At 43.3% G+C, this 22136-nt stretch overlaps 1 protein-coding gene across 3 annotated transcripts in view; it reads left to right on the top strand.

The window, feature by feature from the left end:
* ARHGAP42 (Rho GTPase activating protein 42) overlaps nt 1–22136 on the top strand; it is a 407208-nt gene that overhangs the window by 129761 nt on the left and 255311 nt on the right. For all 3 annotated transcript variants that reach the window (XM_075592450.1, XM_075592448.1, XM_075592449.1), the window contains exon 2: nt 9387–9482. In XM_075592450.1, coding sequence (XP_075448565.1) covers nt 9387–9482 — 96 coding nt within the window. The remainder of the gene's footprint in view (nt 1–9386; nt 9483–22136) is intronic.

Genomic DNA, 22136 nt, shown 5'->3' with positions numbered 1-22136 from the left:
CCGGCATTTAATTTAAATGCCTCGGGGGAGAGCGCGGGGCCTCTGCAACCACCTGCACCCCCCCAGACAAATTCAGTGCCCCTCCTGGGGGGCGCGCCCCCCACTTTGCGCACCGCTGCAATAATGGATGTTAGGGAGAAGGAGTATAGACGTGGACTGTGTGAGGTTACAGCCGTCAATTAAAAAAAAAAAGTCAGGACATTCATTAAGAAAATATTAATTAAGCCAACTGTTATAGACCACATTTACATGAGTCATTTTGAGGCTGCTTCTCAAAGGTTAAATCATTAATGGGAATTGGAAATGATGATTTTAATTTCTTTCTCGGCCTTCCAGCTAAGGGTCAGAGACTTCCAAAGATGTGCAAGCTACTCATGAGACAACAATGATAAAGTTTGACCTACCCACCCCGTTATACCATCGATGAACAAAGCACAAAATACAATTAGTAATGTTATTCGAGGAGTAATGATTAAGAGGAGGAAGCAGGATTATTATTATAAATGTCATTAATCAATAAGTCACGGTCATATCCAAACAACTGACTATTTCCAGTCTTCCTCATATGTGACCTATGTTTTTCCATTAAAGTACTTTTTGTAATATTTTTTTTTCTACTCTGGAATCTCTGTATTCCTTCATGGAACTATCATATTCATTATTCTTACTTATAAATTACCCTTTTCAAAACAGAATGATCTACAATGAAGAATAATTGTATTCCTGTGGTTGGCAGAAAACAGGCATAATATTACCGTGATACCTGAACACCGTTTGCTCTCTGCGTTCAAACCAGGGCAAAATAACAACCTTGGGGATCGATAGTTGTGGAGATCCTAGCATAAACACACATTTATTTTTATTATTATTTGTATGGCACCAACATGTTCTGCAGGGCAGTACAATGTGTGAGGGGACCATAACACTGTATGACAAAAGTACATATATGTAAAGGCAAACTGAAACAATAGGAAGGAGGTCCCAGCCCCCAAGAGTTTACAATCTAGACATACTGTAATATTACCAGAATTGAAGCTGAAAACGCTCAAGGTGCAAAAAGTTGGATCCAATTGGCATATAGAAGAAAAAGGCACAAATGGTGTAGCATGTTTTTATGTGTTCACAAAAAATCTCCATGTGCGTTATTTTCACTCACAAGTGTACAATGGGTATCAGATGTTTGCAATGCTGCTTATCTCTGTGTGCCATCACTGTCCGATATAATTGTCGGCTCAAACGTTTTTCCACATGGGAAGTGATTAAGCACTGAGATAAACTGTGAAGCCACATGGAAAATACCTGATTCCCACAGTAAAATGGTGAGTGTACCAACCACATGTAGAGGTTATTTGAGACTACATCAACATGCTACATACACCATGTGTGCCTTATTCATTTTCCTCTATACTGTACTGTATGCCTAATTTTGATCCACATTTTTGCACCTTGGCAGCCTTCATCTTCAATATTTCATTTGGGATTCCTGTGCTATGTCTTGGACTTACCCTGGCTGCATGTTGGACCGTGTCAATAAAGTTTTGTATTTTGTAAAATAACATTTGGATAATTTTTTAGCTCCGTTTCTTATAACTCTTCACTTTGAACATGAAATCAGTAAGTGGTTTTCTTTAAAATATATATATATATACTGCTGCGGCAGCTTTTATTCTTACTTTTGCCGGCGGCAGGCCGGGATCTACTCCGGCTGGCGCCGGGTCTAGACCGTGCGCCGCCGCATATTCCCCGTTCACCCCCTCCACTCCGCGCGCATTTTTGTCCCCCTTCCCGACCCCGAACCCGGCGCTTGCTGTGCCCCTCTGCTTCCCCGCACACCCGCTTACCTCACTTCAAACTCCAGGGGTGTCGGGGAAGCCGGGGAAGCCGGGCGCGCACGTGACGGTGACGTCACAGTGACACGCGACAGGCCGCGTCACCACGCTGCCGGCACGCATCTTGCCGTGCGGGAAACGTGAGAATACGATGTGTCACCACTGTATATATTTGCAATAGTAGCTGAACACCGCTTGTCTGCTTGCTTCAATCCAGGGTAGAAAATCCACCATGGTTTGTTGCATCAGAGAGGTTAACATGAAAGTGATTGCAATGCATCAAATAAATTAACCGCACTTAGGCCACCATGATGCAAAACATGTAGGCAAACACAAAGCTGTGGCAGAATGTTATTTTCCACGATGCTACATTAAAGGAGCAATCCAAGCCAGTGATTACATTTGATTTTTTACAATTTCTTTTTATTTATTTTTAATAGAGGGTTGAAGCAGGGGTCTCCTTAGCTGAACCCTGTTAATTTCAGATCTGGGGACCCACTGCTTCCAGAGATACTTACCTCTGAAGGGGGTTGCTGATATCCCTAGTTTTTTTAAGCTCCCGAGTCACATGGGTCAGTAGGAAGCCGTAACGATGACGGCACAGCTTCCTATTAGCCCACAGGGCGAGGGAGCGTTGCAAAGCGGCCATTACGTGATCTCTCCTAGCCAAGTGGCTACCGGCACCCTCTACAGAGGTAAGTAGCTGAAATTAATGGGGTTCAGCTCTAAAGACCCCCTGCTTCAATCCTCTGTAAATAATAAATAAAATAAAAATTGGAAAACAAATTTGCAGTTTGAATTACCACTTTAAATAAAAAATCTTCCAGTAGAAACAGAGCGGCATGGTATATATACCATGAAATATAATGGGCATGTGCTTCAAGGCTTCTATTGCTATGAGTTAAAACTGGGGAAATTCTTCTTTTTCTGCAGTGTTTCCATCTTTTCTCACTTTCTCCCCACTGAATGCAGGCATTAGAAAGTCATGTAAGGTACTTGGCAAGCAGGAGGTTACTTATCCTTGTTTTTATACCCTATGTCTTCAGCATTTTCAAGTCCTTTGGTTCAATGTCATACTGAATATAACATAGAACATAAAATCATGCATTTTCTAGGCATGGTACTTAAACTATGATTCATATCTGATTTCAAGTTAATTCCTTGGTCTTCATGATTGTATTATTTAATAAGAGATTGATGGGAAAGTTTACTACAGCACTACCTAAAGAAGCCCATATATTAACATTTTTGTATCGTTTTTCAAGTTAACCATAGTATTGAGAACACTTTACTTATTTAAATGGAAGCAAATTGAGAATTGTGCTTGCTTTATAGGCTTAGGGACAGATTTTTAAATGTACTGGAGCAGTATTGCTTATGTAGCGCACTTTCCCCCACACTATGGGAGATGTGGCGGCTACGGTGTGTGTGGTGCTTTACCTGAGGCTCACAGTAGGCCTGAACCTCCGCGGCTGGGAGCCTGGGGGGTACCTAATCCGTCTGGTGACAGCGCCTTCACCTGCGCGGGATCCTAACTGTGTTGGACAACCCCGTCACAGGACAATATAAGAAATACACACGTGGTATAGGATAACAGTTTACTGAATGAGTAATAACAATACCAGTCTCACCAACTAGGCCATGCATGGCCGTATCCTCCACACACACTGTCCACACCTGATACACAGTCCCCAAAATACTGAGGGGCCCTTGGGCACCCAACCACCCTGGAGTCCCCAAGTAGTAACCCACCCAATGTGTGAGACAGTGCTGCCCCACTAGAACTGAAGGTGTTAGTTGGTGCACTTGGTGAGGTGAGGTACCTGCCAGGTGATCCCACACCCGGTAGCGCCGACTGATGATAAGGGATCTGCTGATCCAGCGACGTCCGCCTTCATGTGAGGTGGTATACGGTTGGAGAGTCCCACACTGAAGAGAGTCTCTGTCTATTGGTGGTGGCCTGTTCCCAGACCACAGGCCGCAACTGCTGCGCGGCGTTCTGCTGTGTCCCTGACACTAGTGAGGCTAAGTGGGGCAGTGTCCCGGTCTAAGGGCCTGTCCCTGTAGCAGCCACAAACTATACAGGGGAATCAGGGCCTAAGGGGGTCTCTGGCCTAGTGCTGGGGCCACTGACACCCTGCACACGCACACTCTACCCTTCTGCTGTCCCAGCTCCAACTGCCTAGCGTGGTGCAGGCTGCCGACTCGGTCGCCTCCCTGATTGCTGCGCAACCCCGCACGCCTCACCACCCTCTCTCCAGCCTAACCGGCGGGTCCTCTGCCAACTCCGTTGGCTGCCGCATGCCCCACTGCCATGGAGGTAAGGGGGGGGGGGGAGGAAGGCCTACTGTATACAAGGTCTCAGACTGCTTTCCCAGGGCCCAAACTAAATTTAACACCGCCCCCACCCCCCTTCTCCCACCAACGTGTCGGTGGCCTTGTGGGAACCCGCCCCCCCCCTTCTAACACACATCCTCACTCTCTCAACCCCCCCTATTACTCTCCACGTCACCCTTTCCTTCTCCCCCTTCCTTACACCCCCCTCACCCTGTCGCTTTCCCCATGTATTTCTCCCCCCACTCAATAGCCCCCTGCCCAAATACACACACACAATAAGCCCCCCATCTCAAATACACACACACAAACACACACACAATAAGCCCCCTCCCCAAATACACACACACACACACACACACAATAAGCCCCCCTCCCCAAATACACAATAAGCCCCCACCCCAAATACACATACACACACAGAAAAAAAGAAATTCTGAATCCAGAGGGTACCCCACAAGAAATGGGGAGACAACAGGAAGGTCCCAATAGTATGAACTCAATGCTCGCTTGGACTCTAATCGTGGGGAGATAAGCTTCCCTCCCCACATACAGACACACAATATAAGCATGAGACAGAGAAGAAAGATGACACATTGGTCCTTTATTCCATTTGAGTAAAACTAAACTAAAAGGAAAAAATCCACTACCTAATTTTTCCTTTGACTTTTCTTTTTATATAATACATGTAACATGCACCGTTTTTGTTCTGTAAAATGTTAGGAAAACTATTAGTGAATTGTTGTTAGACAATACTAGAATATTGTAAATATGATGGGATTTCCATCCCTTTTCATTTTTAAGTGACCCCATCAAGTACTACAAATGCAATATGTAACTATGGGCTCTATGCAGTAAGCGCCGAAAAAAAGTGCAATCGCCAAGGGTTGCCGATAGGCCTTATTTTGGCGATTTGCCCTCTCAGTATTCAGTAAGGGCCGAATCCATGCCGATCCCTGCCGAATCACTGCGAAAGCAAAACTGCCGATGAGCCTGTGCCGAAACAGCCTGGCTCCCGATAACCTGCCGATAGGCTTTTTCTGCCGATAGGTGTTTGCAGCAGAGAGAGACAAGCCGCTCTCTCAGCGCAAACATCAGCAAAATATAAAGTATTTATTAACAACTTTTACTGATAGTGTACATGTGCAGGGGGTCTCCGGAGCTGAACCGGACTGTATCTCGGGAAGCAGGGGGTCCCCGGACCTAAAACAAAAGCGGTTCAGCTCCGGAGACCCTCTGCACAATTACACTATGAGTAAAACACATATATAAATAAACACTCATTCCTTACCTTTGCGGCTATGTGCTACGGTAACGAAGCATAATGAATGTATTTTTAATACTAGTGTACTGTGAGCAATGGGTCCCCTGAGCTGAACCGCGTTGCTTTGTGGACCAGTTACCCCCTGCTTCCCGAGTTACAGGCCCCGGTATGTGTCATCGGGTGGCAGTGTCGCCACCATCTTTATAGCACCCCATTCGCGCCGTGTCCGCTATAAATATGGCGGCAACACTGTAACCAATGCCCCAAACCAGGGCCTGTAACTCGGGAAGCAGGGGGTCTCTAAGCCACAAATCAATGCGGTTCAGCTCAAGGCACCCCCTGCTTCCGCACAATATTATTAAAATACATAAATGCTGCTTCATTACCATAGCGTATAGCCGCTAAGGCAATGAAGGGGTTAAGGCAGAATAGCATGTTTATTGGGGACATTTGCCCCCAATAAACATTGCAATAAACAACATACAACCCCTGTGTATTTAAAATACATAAACAACAATAAATACATTAAATACTTATAGCACTCACCCATTTCCGGCTGCCACGATGAAGGCCATCCTCATCTTCATCCTGCCCATGCCCCCTCCACTGCTGCAAAACAGACACAAGAATGAAAACATCCAATGTAATGTCCCCTAACCCCTTAATCACCATAGCGGTTATTAACCGCTACAGTCATTAAGGGGATAACCCACCCTCACCCACCACTTGGGACGCCTACATACCCTCCCACACTAACCCCCCCCACCCCGTGAGGCCTAACCACCCTCACCCACTACCCACAAGGGAGGCCTACCCACATACCATTGTGGAAAATACCCCCCCCCCCACCCCCAGTACCCACAATAAAAACAATACACAGCCCCACAATAAGCATCATTCTATTTATTAAATACATTACTCACCCCCTGTGCCCCCCCATAAATACATGATTTATCCTTTTACAAACAGGGTTCATAACACAGCCCCACGCGAGTCCCCGGCGGGCTGGCGGGGCACCTGACTGACCTACAGGGTACCAGCAGCTCGTTTCAAACAGGTTCTGGAGGCCTGTTGGTGGGTCCCGCCAAGCGCCATGGTCCCCAGGTGGTTTCCTTGGGTCACCGTGGGCCACAATTGGGTCCCCACGGTAGGCCCGCGGATGTCTGGGAGCCCCGGGTCAGACCCACAGGTGTCTGCGGGGCCTCGGGTGGTTCCCACGGGGGTCTGGGGAAGTCATGATTGCTCACTACGGGTCCGCGGTGCCCCCACGGATGTGGGACCACCGCTTCATCCCCGCACCTATGGGTCCGCGGCGCCCCCACGGATGTGGGACACCTCTTTATCTCCACAGACTACGGGTCCGCGGTGCCACCACAGATGTGAGGCCACCGCTTCATCCCCGCAGGTGTCACCCGTGGAATCACCAGCCTGATACCCGTGAGATACCCGAGGAGACCGCAGGTGGTCTCCAGAGGTCTCACGCAGAACCACGGAACAAACCCTGAATGTAAAAAAAAAAAAACCTGGCCCATACATTCAATACATACACCCCCCCCCCCAACACCTACAGTACAATAATGTGCAAAATAACTATTATCCAGATAGAGATAATAGATTATTTGCCCATTATTAAACACATTAACTAGCATATTCAAATAAATAAAGTACTACTGACCTCGTCAATAAGAAGCCCCCGTCGCCAGCATAAATAAATTGATTTATGTTTACTGGATTGGTTTAAATAGTATACTTGTTTGGAGGTATTGGTATTTTGTTTTGAATGTTATTGTTAACATTCATTTGCAGAATGTATATGGTGCATAGATTGTATGCATCATATATACAATGTAAATGCAATGTTTTGATTGTCATTAGAGGTTTTTGATTGGCATTTGAGGATTTTGATTGTAAAATAAGATAGGATTATTAAAGGAAATTGATTTTATTGTAGTGTGTCTGTATGGAGAAGTGTTATTTGTAGTACAGCATGTTCATATATTCATTTATTTATTTAGATATATTTATTTATTTATTTATTTAGTGTGGGGCTGCTGTGTGTGATTATTTTTTATTGTGGGTAGCAGGTGTGGGTGAAGGGTGTATTAGCCCCAACGGTGGTTGTTTAGGGCTTGCGGGTGGGTAGCGGGAGGCCTTAACCCCTTCATGACCATAGCGGTATTAACTGCTACAGTCGTGAAGGGGTTAAGTGCACCCGCAACCCCCCCGCAAGCCCTAAAAAAACAACAAGGGCCAATTACCCCCTTCACCCACCCCCGCTACCCAAAATAAACCTGGCACGGTGGGTTAACCCCTTCATTGCCTTAGCGGTTAGCCGCTAAGGTAATGAAGTGGGCTGTACATGCATTTTTCCTGCCTCGGATGCATGCCGGGGGGCTCTGGTGCTGGTATTAATGGATTATCAGCTCCGGAGACCTCCGGCATCAATCCCAGGCAGGAAAAAGGCCTTATTTTTTCTAAGTGTCGACCTTGCCGATGCTTGTCCTCCACCAACTTGCCAACTTTAGTTGGCGGGCTGGATTGCCGAAAAACTCTCCATTCTGGAGTGCCGATCAGCAGCGAAAAGCTGATCGGGGCTACTTGAATTCAGCCGAGTTCAAAAAGTGCAGATAAGTGGCTTATTGGCACCCGGCTGCCGATAAGTTTTTATCGGCAACAAAAATTGCCGATAATTCCCACTTATCGGCGCTTACTGAATCGGGAGGGCAAATTTGCCGAAAAAATGGCGATAAACAGCTTATCGGCTCTTACTGCATGAGGCCCTATGTAACATAGCAATATTTTAACTTGGGTTCCCTGGGTGCTTTATTTACAGTTGACAAAATTCCATTGGCATTGCTTAGAAAAGAGAACCAAATGTGCACCTCAGATCTGCTTACTCAGTCTGATTCAGTGATACAGCAAAATCTGGCAAGCATTCTTTTTTTTACATTCTCATTGCTATTCACAACAATATGTACAGCTCATTTCAGACTTCATGATCAAAATAATATTGAAAAGAGTTTTCACTGCTTGAGACTTGTGCATACTGATTTAAAAGTCCTAACATTTTTCAGTTTTTTTTGCAGCTCAGTAGGCACCTACATAGAGAATAAATCAAAGATTAATAATGTTTTTTCCTTGTATATCCCTGACAGTGTACAAAGACCTGCACATATAATTTTATGCATACGCAAGTCCCTGCCCTGTATAGTTTAGAATCTATCTTTTGGTGAGATAGTGACATGTTCCAAGTCACAAGGAGCTGATGCTGGGAATTGAACCAGTCTCATCCTGGTTCAAACTCAGCCACTCACTCCTTTAATCCACGACTGATCTATGTCTATTGCCAGTGTCTATAACTCCAGGTATCCAATATTAGTAAGTCCTGGAAAGGACTGCAGCGTAAACTTCTCTAATATACTGCAGATACTTCCATTACTAAACTGGAACATCTTTTAAGTGATCATTACCTTAATATTGTATCTTTAATCATTATCCTTAAAAATGTTAAATGGGGAAAGAAAGCTCAATAAATTATAATTTTTTCTAATTATTTAATCAATTACATCATTTAACGTTGTATGCCTTAAGAGATTCAAGATAATTTGTTTTCTGAAATGTCTACTACTTTCAGCCGTTGGTAATAACCAACTCCACAATGAATCGCCACTATTGGAATTATAGAGTTTGATGGAAAGCAGTTGGCCATTTTTAACATCACAAAGCAAATCGGGTAGCGATAATGTTTGCATTAATCTGCAATATTAATTAGTTTTACAATTGTTGAACTTATAAATATATTATGCCATTGGTATTGCAATGAGTTTAATTTCATAGGTTTCTATTTGCATTCATCTGTAATTTTAATTAGTTTGGAAAATGTTGAACTTCTAAATGTATTAGGCAATCAACATTGTAATGAGATTAATTTCATATTGGATATGTAACCTTTTTTTTAGATCTATCTATGGCGGTGCAGAAGTTTTCTCATTCACTACAAGACTTCCAGTTTGAATGTATTGGAGATGCAGAAACAGATGACGAAATTAACATTGGTAAGTACCACATGCACATATACTCTTGGAACTGTACGGAATAAGTCACAATATGTCTCCTAACCAGTTTGCCATTAATGCATTTTAAGTTGTAAAAGAGTGCAGTAATTTAGCTATGTGGAGAGTTCTCATATACTGTACTATTGGGAATAACAGGGTTTGCCATTAGAACTTATTTGCCCTTGTAGTGCTGAATAGGACCCGGGAACACTCTTTCAACTTCTTTGCTGACAGGGGGGGCTGAAACTGAAACACATTCTAAAGCATGCCCCGAATTGCAGCAAAGCTGTTAAACTAATGGGTTAAACAAAATCACTCCATTTAGACATTGAGTGGCAGATATGTCGACTAATTTTCACATTTAGTAGGTGAAATGCAAACATATTTACAAGGCTGTGGCTATCTGTAGAGGAATAATGAACCTATTCTGTAATCTGTACAGTACATCATTTTATACATGACAGTGTCTTTATCTTTCAATACAATATGTTCCTTGCTCTTCAAGGTCCATGCAGTGAGTCGACACTGCTGTTAAGCATACATGGAGTCATGACCCGCAGCCTTTATAGCTAGGAGTTCATTTTTGTTCTAGGATTATAGCATTTTCATCAGAAAGGGATGTTAAAGCACATTTGCCTACATGTTTCTCTACCTTGTACACCTGAACATTAGTCATTTACAATGTTTGACAATAGCACATTTTAAAGAGGAAAGAAGAAGACGTGAGACTCCTGATAAATTAAAGGATTTACCATCTCTTCTCTTAGTCTGAATACTATTTTGGTTTTGCAGTGCTTATGATTCCATAGACAATATTATGTATGCCTTATTTTTTTTAAATTCTTTATAATATTTATACTTTGCCCAAAGCATGGCCTTTTACAGGCCGCAGAGATCTGCCTCTCTGGAGAGAATGGACTACTAGCCCAAGATAGCTTGCTATCCAAGCGATATGGCTAGAGATGAGCGGCGCTAATAGAAGTGCAATTCCTTATGTGGAGATCCATGATCCATGAAAGGGAAATATGTATGATATCGTACAAAAATGGCCATTCAAATGAATAACCGTCTCACACAATCCTGCATATTGTCCTTTTGTACATCTTGCCTTAAACGCTTAGTAAAGAGGGTTAGGAAGTGTGCTTGTTGAGGAGTTGGATTCATTTTTATATGCTGTATTAAACATGTATATTTGTGTTACAGAAATAAAAAAAAGATAAAACAACTATTCTGTGATACAAATGCAGTGTTGGGAGAGCCAGGAACACGTATCTATATCTATCCATGTATCTGTCTATAAAATACTAGTTTATGAATGATTTTATGCATGACCTTTGAATTCACAGATGGGTTGATGTTTGTATCATTATGGTGGCAGGCAAGTCCTGCGTTTTCTGGTTCCTGGCAGATGGGTTGCATACAGTATGTAAAACATGTGAATAGCCACTGATTCTGTACTAAGTATGCCATACAAGGATGATGATCTTAGACTTTTACAAGGTACAGAGAGACAACATCTGAAAAAAATTAGTGAGAATATTATGCAATGTCCTCCATCTGTTTTTTTATTGATTTGGTCGTGATGGCAACCCTACTACACATTTCGTAGTGACATAGAAATACTGAAATCAATTAGCAATTGGCCCATCAAATCTACAATTGTTGTTAAGCTGCTGTAAAGCCTTGACCTGTAGATCCTTATATTACAACTCCCCCACCCACTTTCTCTAGCCCATACCCAGCAAACCCCTTCCTAATGTGGCTTCTTTATTCATCCACTGCAGTATGTTGTACAGCAGATGCAGTCTTCATTCTCTGCCCCAAGCTTCTGGATGGTGCCTAAGCCTTTTTGTCGAATGGGGCCTCCAAAGGCCTGCTTGGTATTCTATTCAGCCCCCTGAGGGGCTGAGGGCACGTCTCACTCCCTTGAGGGAGAGACTTGGACTGACCATAATTTGGGATGACTTCCTCTCTAGCACAGTGGGGAAGGGCACAAGGTCTGCACCTGGATTGGCTGCACACAGACCAAGTTCCACCTCCCCCCCTGTCACTCAGAGAGGCTGCCTGAGAATGGGGAAAACCCAAGATGATAGCCTACCAAAGCCTGCAGCTACCAGGACTTACATGACAGGGCGACAGAAATATAGCCAGAACCAGCCATGGCTACACTAAATAAATACAGACACACGAAGTTGGGCACAACTGCCTTTTGTTAACCAACAGCCACTTGACTTGAGAACTGGTCACTCCCACACCAAACTTGCTCACCCCTGGATCTGACCCAGTGAGCCCAGTATATTCTCTATAGGCCCAAGAACTGGGTCAGGAATGAATACAAATTTGCCCTCCTATAATATTGTCCATAAAACAAAGTCCAAATGTAGTTGGTGCTACCTCTTCAAGAGTTTTGCGAGAACCCCAGCCAGAGCATCTACTGGCACCCCCTATGGAGGTAATTCTCGTAGGAAGGACTCCCCCCGAGCAGAACTTAATGGGGCTCAGCCCCATAGACACCTGCTCCAATCCTATTTAAAAAAAGAAGAATGCTTGGATTGCCTCTTTAAAAAGAAAAAAAAATCACATACTTGTAGAAATCTAATTTAATTGATTCCTCATGCGCCCCGTCACACTCATGTATGCGCAGTCTATGGCTGCCCTCATTGTCTTACAGCATTTTGATCGCGCCACACGCGTGGTTACGCTTGACATGGACGCAGCCTTACTGTAGTTTCAAAAGATGTCAATGTGGGAGGATACAAATTTGGTACTTTCAAGATTGCCATAGTTCATGTAGGAGATTTAATTATAGTACAGTACAGTCTATCACAGAGACAGATATTTCTACACAAAATACTAATAAAGTAGTTACTGTAGTGCTTCATAAAAATTATTTATCATATAGTATACCAGAGCACAATGTATGTTTTAAGTAAGAAAAATCTTCATCTATACTTTCTAATACAATACATGCATGCTAGAAGATATTTTAACTATAAACACTTAAGGCCATATTTACTAAGCAGTCTTCTGCCATGAGACGCCTTCTAGTGCAGCAACTACAGTCCTCAAGGGCCACCAACAGGTCAGATATTAAGGATATCCCTGTTTCAGCACAGGTGGCTTAATCTACTGTACGTATGTGCTGTATGTATGTATATCTTTATTTATATAGCGCCATTAATGTACATAGCACTTCACAGCAGTAATACACATGCCAATCATATAAATTACAAATAACACATAATGGGAAGAAGAACTTCAAACATAAAAGTAACATTTAGGAATAGGAGTCCCTGCTCCGAAGAGCTAACATTCTAATTGGTAGGAAGGAAGAACATACAGAGACAGTAGGAAGATGTTCTGGTAAGTGCGTCTGCAAGGGGCCAAGGTTTATGTATGAGGTGTAAATTATCAGCCATGGAGCTACTCATACTGTATGCTTCGTTAAGTAGGTGTGTTTTAAGATGGGTCTTAAAGGTGGAGAGAGTGGGTTCTAGTCGGATATTGAGAGGAAGGGCATTCCAGAGGTGTGGGGCAGTGAGAAACATTTAAGGCTGGAGAGGAGTTTAGACACAAAATGGGTAGAGAGAATACAGGTACATCCTTGAGGAGAACGCAAGAGTTGGGATAGTACATAGCGAGAAATTAGGGCTGAGATGTAAGGAGGAGCAGGAGAGTGTAAAGCTTTAAAAGTGAGGAGGAGAATTGAGTCTTTCAGTCTTCAGTTTTGCCACTGATTAAAATATCCTTTAAACCTGACCTGTTGGTGGCCCTTGAGGTCTGGAGTTGGCCAATCCTGGTATATTTTACTGGACCAAAAAGTTGGAAAAATAAAATATATTTTAGTATATATTGTTCCTTTTAAAGTATTCAGAATGTTAATAAGTTTTAAGTACACAGTTCATTTATTGCTACTAAAACGTTCTTTTGCTCCTGAGAATAATTTTATTTTCAAATCGTAGTTTTTTTTAAGGAAATTAAGAAATTGCAATATCTATACCAGGGGCCTCAAACGTAGGCCTCCAAGTGCCACCAACAGGCCAGGTTTATGGATATCCCGGCTTTAGCACAGGTGGCACAATCAGTGGCTCAGTCTTCGACTCAGACACTGTTCTACCTGCTTCAAGACAGACCTTGTCACAACAGTTCTTAAGAATGTGTCTTGATTCTATGGGGCATATTCTAGAAGCCTCGATAATCCACTTATCGAGGCCTTTTCAGCCAAAATGCCTACTGCTATTCTGTAAGCCTCGATAAGTGGGTGATAAAGGCATGAGTCGCCAATTTTTTCAGGCGTGAAAAAGAAATCGCCGGGTGACAGGCGATAAGCCACTTATCTGCAGGTTCTGAAACTTGTGCAATTCTAGTAGTCGTGATTAGGTTATCGAGGCCTATCGCAGCTCTAGAATGGCGAATATCTCCCAAAATCCTCACGCCAGGAAAAGTTGGCGTGAGGCTGGTGAGAAGCTGCTGAGAGGCGCGAGATAGAACTTAGAAAAAAAATGTATTTTTCCTGCATTAGATTCATGCCGGGAGTCTCCAGAGCTGATACACATTAATATATGCACCGGAGCCCCCGGTATTAATACCATGCAATAAAAATGCATTTACAGGCAACTTCATTACCTTAGTGGCTAACCGCTAGGGCAATGAAGGGGTTAACTACCACTGCAATGTTTATTGTGGGTAGCGGTGGTGGGTGATGGTGGTATTTGGCCCTTGGTGGTTGTTTAGGCGTTGCACGTGGAGTTAACCCTTTCATTACCATAGCAGTTAATAGCGCTAAGGTAACAAAGGGGTTAACTCCATCCCGCTACCCACCTGGTAGGTATATACATCCACCAAGGGCCAAATGACAACTTCATCCATCCTCGCTACCCACAATAAATATTTCAAAACACAACAACCCTACTACCCACCTAATCTACCCCCAACAAACTCCCCCCCAAACACATATAGTACAGTAATGGGCAAAATTACTATTATCCAGATATGGATAATAGTGCATTTGCCTATTTTAAAATCAAATATTAGCCAGCCAGCATTAATAAAGTAAATACAATGTTCAACTTACCCTTTGCCATCATGAAGGCATTCTCGTCCGCATACTCCAGGTCCATGACCTCCAATGCCAGCAAGAATACACAAAAAAATACAATCTAATGGCCCCTAACCCCTTAATCACTTTAGCGGTTAATAATCACTATAGTAATTAAGGGGTTAACCCATGTCCCAGGAACCCCGGACCCACTATACCCAACCTGTACCCATTGATTGGCACAGTGGTATATCATACCCATTTAATATGAGTATGATAAGCCACTATAGCACTCAATGGTCAACCTACTAAAAATCATTGAGGCCAAAAATACACAATAATAAAAGAAATAAACAAGCACCTAAACACCCCAACAATAAAAGAATTAAAAAGCCTAATAGTACACAGAAATCAAAATGATCTATATCCAAAACAGCAAAACAATAAAAATTAGGTTATTTCAAAACATAAGAATTAAATTAAATAAACACCTATCCAATCAATTAAAGAAATAAAAGCACTAGCCAACAAATCAATTAAATCAATAAAACCACCAGCCAACAAGCCAATTAAATAAATAAAACCACTAGCAAAAAAAACAATTAATTTAAACCAGTAGCCAACAAAACAAATAATTAATTTAAAACGCTAACCAATCCTAAAATGTACTAAAAACAAGCCATCACAATTCAAAACCATTTAATGCTTGTTCTCTATTGATTTGTTATTTTTTTCGATTTCTGTTTATTGTTTGGATTAAATTGTTTTGAATTTGGATGGCTTGTTTTCAGTACATTTTAGGATTGGTTAGCGTTTTAAATTAATTAATTGTTTTGTTGGCTTGTGGTTTAAATTAATTAATTGATTTGTTGTCTTTCTGGTTTTATTTCTTTAATTGATTCGTTGGATAAGTGTTTATTTATTTGTATTCTTATGTTTTGGAATAACATATTTGGAATTATTTTGCTGTATTAGTGATAGATTAATTTAATTGATGTAATTGATGAGTAGGTGAGGCTTTTTAGTTCTTTTATTGTTGGGGTGTTTAGGTGCTTGTGTATTTCTTTGATTATTGTGTATTTGTGGCCATTAATTATTTTTATTAGGTTGACCATTGACTGTTATATTGGCTTATCATGCCTATATTATATGGATATGATATACCACTGTGCCAATCAATGGGTACAGGGTGAGTATAGTGGTTCCGGGGTGGGTGGTTAGGCCTCCCATGTGGGGAGTGGGGGTTAACCTCTTAATTACTATAGCGTTTATTAACCGCTAAGATGATTAAGGGGTTAGTGGACATAAGGATTGTATTTTTTCAAATCAAATCAAATCAGCTTTATTGGCATGACGAAAGAACATTTCAGTATTGCCAAAGCGTGAATAATAGGGAGTGGGGGACAATAATTACACGAATACTAGGGGTAGGGTATAATGATTGCAAGGTATATGGGTAACAGTTTCACACAGGGGTGTGGGGGTTAGTGGACGTCTCTCAGCTTGTGGCAGGTGCTGATATAGTGTGCAGCCAGTTCTGTATTCTGTTCTTGTATTCTTGCTGGAATCAGAGGACATGGACCTGGAGTTTGCTGACAAGCACACCCTTCATGATGGCAGGGGTAAGTTGAACGTTTTATTTACTTTATTAATGCTGGCTGGCTAATGTTTGATTTTATAATGGGAAAGCATGATTATCCATATGTGGATAATAGTAATTTTGCCCATTACTGTACTGTATGTGTCTGGGGGGGGTGGTTGTTGGGGGTAGAGGAGGTGGGTAGTAGGGTTGTTGTGTTTATTTTTGTTTCTTGGGGTGAAGCGGGTAGTAGCCCCAAGGATGGATGTTTTGGCCTTCCAGGTGTAGCGGGACTGGTTAACCCCTTCATTACCATAGCGGTTCCCACCGCAATGGTAGTGAAAGGGTTAACTCCTCCCACAGCCTTCCAGGGAGGCCTAACCACCCACCCTTGGACTACTACCCCTTCATCCACCCCCTCTGCCCCAAGAAACAGGCTATTGAGGTTGAACCCCTTCATTGCCTTAGTGGCTAGCCGCTAAGGTAATGAAAATATTTTAATATAAATTTTAGTACTATAGATGAGTAGGGGGTCTCCGGAGCAGAACCGCATTGATTTGAGGTCCGGGGATCCCCTGCTTCCCGAGATACAGGCCCTGCTATGGGGTGCCATATTCCCATGCATTTTATTCCCACGGTCAAGTGACGTGGGACATTTAAATGCATAGGAGATACCTGCACCCCATAACAGGGCCTGTATTTCGGGAGGCAGAGGGTCCCCGGACCTGATATCAACGTCGTTCTGCTCCGGAGACACCCATCTCATCTACACTAGTATTAAAATTTATTTTAAAATATTTCGATCGCTGGCGAGATATGCGCAGGGAGAGGCGGCTCTATCTGTGCAGCTCTCTCTGCAAATGGAACAAATCGCCGGATGAGCCCTTTAGAGAGAGGCGATCATCACGTCACCGGCTACTCGCCCGTTTTTGGGATTTTGCTATCACAGGTAATCGAGTCTTTCTGAATTCTGTGATAGCAACACTCAAAAAAACGGCGGCGTAACCGGCCCGGCAATTTTTTTATTATGAATGTTTATAGAACAGGCCCCTACAGTATATGTCTAAATTCCTATTGTTGTGTCTTACATCTCTACCTTTCTCAATGGATGTCGCAAGGTGTATTTATTTCTGTTCATCTCTCTGCTTTGATCTCCTGCAATCATATTTCCTCACTATTCGCCCTGTTGAAAATGCCATTTAGCTAAACCCCAAGGTCACTACTCTTTGTTTATCCTCTCTCTGATACCATTAATCCGGCTCATCTTCTGTTCCTTGCTTATTCTACCAATTTTTATGTTTGTGGGCAAAGGCTTTTAAGGCGCCTTTGAAAAAATAAATACAGAACTGTATTGTAACCAATCTATTTCCTTTCCACCAGTTTATATCACCTTTGTCACACACCAAGGACATGCTTTATGTAATAAACCAATACAGAAATAATGCCTTCCTAAATTCCCAAGTAAAATGCCCAATCAGAAAAATATATTGAACTAGTTGTAGGGAAAATATATTTTGTTCAGTGCTTTATTCAGTAATATGTTTTTTCAGGCCTGACAACAGATTTCTAGGCACTGTCCAGGCATCCTCCCTCCAATCTGAATCACTGAGTTTATTTACAGCTGCAAAATACACATTGATGCACATAGCTTTCTTTTGTGCATTGGTTCTTATTCAATATGCAGTAAAGTTGCCATCTTCTGTTCATCTCCATTCACTTTAATGTCAGATGTGATGATTGTGACAATAGTGATAGCCGACATTCATAATAATGGTGAAGCCCGGCTGGCTGCCCCTAGAAACCGTGTGTAAAGTGCTGAGAGTGTCAGCTCTTGGGTCCAGTAATGTACATTACTGTGTTTCCCTGTAACCATGTTCCCATTACACTGCCCCCCTGTAGGGTTATCAGCTAGGGATGCCATGTATGGTTAGGGTCCATTATAAGAAATTGCTGCAGAAAAAGGAGTTTAAGGGTGGATTTGAGGGGCAAATAGGGTTAAAAACGCTGTAAGCGGTTGCTGACTGGTTATACCGGGAGTACTGATATTTAACCCACAAATAGTGTATGATATATTGCGGGTATGCGTCTGTACATAAAGACGATGTGTAATGGAATTCTAATGTAACTATGGGATATCTTTGCCCCGTCAGCAAGTTCTACAAATGGGTTTTAAAACACAGTGCAGTAGCCTGTTTTAAAACCTAGTTGCAGAGACCAAGGTTTACGGACCAAGTTTTAGGGACCAAGTTTTAGGGACCAAGTTTTAGGGACCAAGTTTTAGGGACCAAGTTTTAGGGACCAAGTTTTAGGGACCAAGTTTTAGGGACCAAGTTCTAGCGACCATGTTCTAGTGACCATGTTCTAGTGACCATGTTTTCAATGTTAAAAGATGGGTATCCATTGCTATACAGACAGCCCCAGTAATGTAATTAGCCGAGGAGTCTGCATGGCAATGGCGGATCAAAGGAGCGGATGGACAAGTTGTCAAGACATCTGGCCGATGGGGAAGGGCAGAGGAACATGTCTGTGGATGGGCTCTCAGCAGATGAGACCCTTTGTACCAACCAGACACTGTGGCACCTGCACAGCGGGCAGCAAAGGGCTGGCCAGGGAAAGCCATTGCCGAGATGGAGCTCGTAGGTGCGATTTTCATTGACCAGTTCATATTTCCCACTTTGTCGGCATCCTGAACCTAAGTGTAACAGTGTTTCCCCCACACAGTGGGAGATTTGTCCATTACTACGGTGTATGGTGCATATATCTGCTGGTAACAGGAGGGCTTAGTCATCTGCCGGTGGTAGTGGGGACACAGGACTAGGCTTCTGGGTTCATACCCCTCATATCTCTTAAGCTTTGCCTATAGTGCCGCCGATGGCGGCGGCGATATGATGGGTGACGTCACCCGTTGCCGTCGCCACCGACGAAAGTTATCTTTCGCCTGTCGGCCGCATCGCGGGATTCCCGCAATTTGATTTGTTCAAGGGCCGTCACGTGACGCGACGGTCCTTGAAAAATAAAATTTTGCCGGCGGTGGGTTTTCGCGACGGCGATGTCGCTCTGTTGCTTGTCGCCATCGTGTGCACTATAAGCGCACGTGGCGGCGGCAATGCGTTTGTTTTCGGGCGAATTTTCGGCGCCGTCATCGACACTATAAGCACGGCCTTAAGCAGTGCAGCACCTCTATCTGCCGTAGGCTTCAGGAACTCAAGGTGATCTCCCATGGTAGAACTATTACCTCTCCCCCCAGAAAGGTCACACATCAGGCAGGAGGTATATAACAGGAACGGTTTATTGTCTTCTGTACAGCACAGTTACATGGCAGGCTTCTGCTCGATGCAGTACTCTTAGCTCTCACTGAAGGATGGTCCCTGGATCACCACTACAGGCCAAGGGGACCCACAGCCATCCTAACTCTTCCCCACCTCCCTAGCTGAGCTCCCTAGCTGAGGCTGATCCACACTCACTCTCCCCCGGAGGGAAGAGTACAAGGGCAGGCCCCAATCTCTGGCTCCCAGTTGTGTGACCTGCCTTCCTCAGTGGGGGAAGACACCCCTACATTTGGGGCGGTACTGCCCTTAAGTACAGCCAGGAGAAGGGCATCAGGTCTGGCTCATGATTGGTCATGCCCAGGCCTGATGTCACCGCCACCCGCTGTCACTCAAGTGCAGCTCCAAGCAGAGCCGGAAGGGGGAACTTCTGCTTTATGCTCGGGGCAACAAAACTTGTCCAGGGACAATAAACTATATGATTCAACTGTATCAATGTATCAGACACCAGAACTTATTATAGCATTTGAATGTTACACCAAAATATTAAGATTATAATACTTTAAAAAAAAAAAAAACACTTTAGTTGCCAATTGCAAACCTCAACTTTATTGAACGATAATGTTGCGTTTTTCTATTGGGTGACCAAGAATAATATAAGTATCTCGGGAACAAAGGGGCCCTGGAGCTGAAAGTAACGTGTTTCTGTTCCAGGTGTTCCACTGATTCAGGCAGGTTAAAAAAAAAAGACATTTTGTTGTGGCTAACTGCTTTAAATGAATTAGTATATTAAGTCTCTGGTTATTATTAGACAATACACAACGGTAGAATAGAGAGTGAACTACACTAGACAGCTGGGCCTTTTCCTGATGTACTCTGAGAGTTCCTCTCTCCTTGTATAATTTCTGTCCCACATAGAATCTTAGGTTCCTTGCTGTCCACACAGCGTTATTTTCCCCTCTTTCCTACTTCAGCATTTAGATGCATCAATTACCCTCTCTTCAGGGAAAGTTGCTCACAAAGTAATTGATTCCTCCTAACGTTGCCTGCATAAGCAGAAGAAAGAGGCCATCTCCTGCCATCTCCTTTTCCTCCCCAGAGGTAGTGAGTGTGTGAAAGAGAATGAGTGTGTGGGAAAAGAAATGGAATCACAGAGAAGGATAGACAGGCACAAAGAGAGCAGGCACATACTGTAAACAAAGAGAATGAGCCCACACATTGAGAGTCACACGGAGAGATGTCAGCACAAAAGAGAGCAGTCACAGAAAATGAGGCAAACATCATAAGAAGACAGGAGCTACACAGAGTTGTAGTTGGCACCCAGAGTGAAGGTGCACCAACAAAGAGGGGGGTGTTCAGAGACACTAATGTTTACATAGAGGAAGAGTGGGAACACTAGAGAAGACTGCATCCCATTTTTCTCATTTGCCCTTGAGAACCTCCCCTTTTCCACTTCCCCGCAATAAAACACAGTACAAACATATTTTGGGTAACCCATCCACAACATTTACCGAATAGATATTTTAAAAATATTCCAAAACAGTCATGGTAGCAGACCCTACAGGGTCTGCCTTATTTATGCCAACCAGCAGCTGTCCCAACTCAGTGGACACATACCCCATCACCACGTACCAATTTACAATCACCTTTCAGCACCTGACCAGTAAATGAACCCCTAATACTGCCATACCCTAGTGGTATGAACTGGTTCCTAACCTGGGAGTCCCTCGCTAAGCAGAGCCACACACACCATGTTGTGACAATTCTGACATACAGTGTCGAGAAAATTTTGTGAACCTCAATGATAATTACGTAAATTCCATAGTTTTTTCATGATAACCTTCTTGAATCAAAACCTTTCTTTTCTTAAATATCCAATAGGGTTCATATTAACCAATTCCATGTCTTTTGAAACAAAATGATGTATGAATTAGACAAACAATGAGTAATTAAGGGTATGTGCAAAATTAAATGAAACTCTGGTTGTATCAGCTAAATAAAAGAGGATAGTTAGAATCAGGTGTTTAAATAATTGGTCGATTCTCGGGGTGAGTTTGGTCTATATAAAGATAAGAAACGTTGAGTTTGGTCTTCACCATACTGGTCTGTGGAAACACGTCATGCTACGATCAAAATAAATCTCTGAGAACCTCCTAAAAGCAGTTATTGATACTCATCAGTCTGCAAAGGGTTACAAAACAATTTCTAAGGATTTGGGGTTTCAGCAATTCACTGTCAAACAGTGTAAGGATCCATTAGTCTCGCTAGCCTCTGCGAGCTTCCTGTTTACCTCGTCCCACTATCGGCTGCTCCGCTTCCCCTGCCTCCTGCGGCGCATCACCTGGGCCATCTACTAGCCACTGGTCTATGGACGCACGTCACACGCGAGAATTAATGCAGACTCCTCTGGTCCTGCTTCCGGGTTGCCGTGTGGGGGTGTCATCAGCACATTACGTACAAGTGGGACGCGCGCAGGTACCGTGTCACCAGCCTCCGTCTGTAAGCCTTCCCACACCTGTCTCCTGCACCTCATCAACCAATCTCAGCAGGTACTCCTGACGCGCTCCCTCTCGTCTTGTCCTCATTGGTCCCAGTATGCCTTATATGCTCAGCCGTTTCACTGGTTCATCGGCTGACCATAAACCTTCCTACATGCGAAGTGTTCACTGTTGTCTTGCCTCCACAGTCTTGTCGTGCTTCCTGATTCTTGCTCCTGACCTTAGCTATTCCTCCAGACCCCGCTCTTCTATTCTCCTGACCCCGGCTACATA

Source organism: Ascaphus truei, chromosome 3 (assembly GCF_040206685.1).
Source record: "Ascaphus truei isolate aAscTru1 chromosome 3, aAscTru1.hap1, whole genome shotgun sequence".
In the NCBI taxonomy this organism is placed as follows: domain Eukaryota; kingdom Metazoa; phylum Chordata; class Amphibia; order Anura; family Ascaphidae; genus Ascaphus; species Ascaphus truei.
The sequence above is the reverse complement of the archived record's forward strand: the minus strand, read 5'-3'. Positions and strand labels throughout refer to the sequence as shown.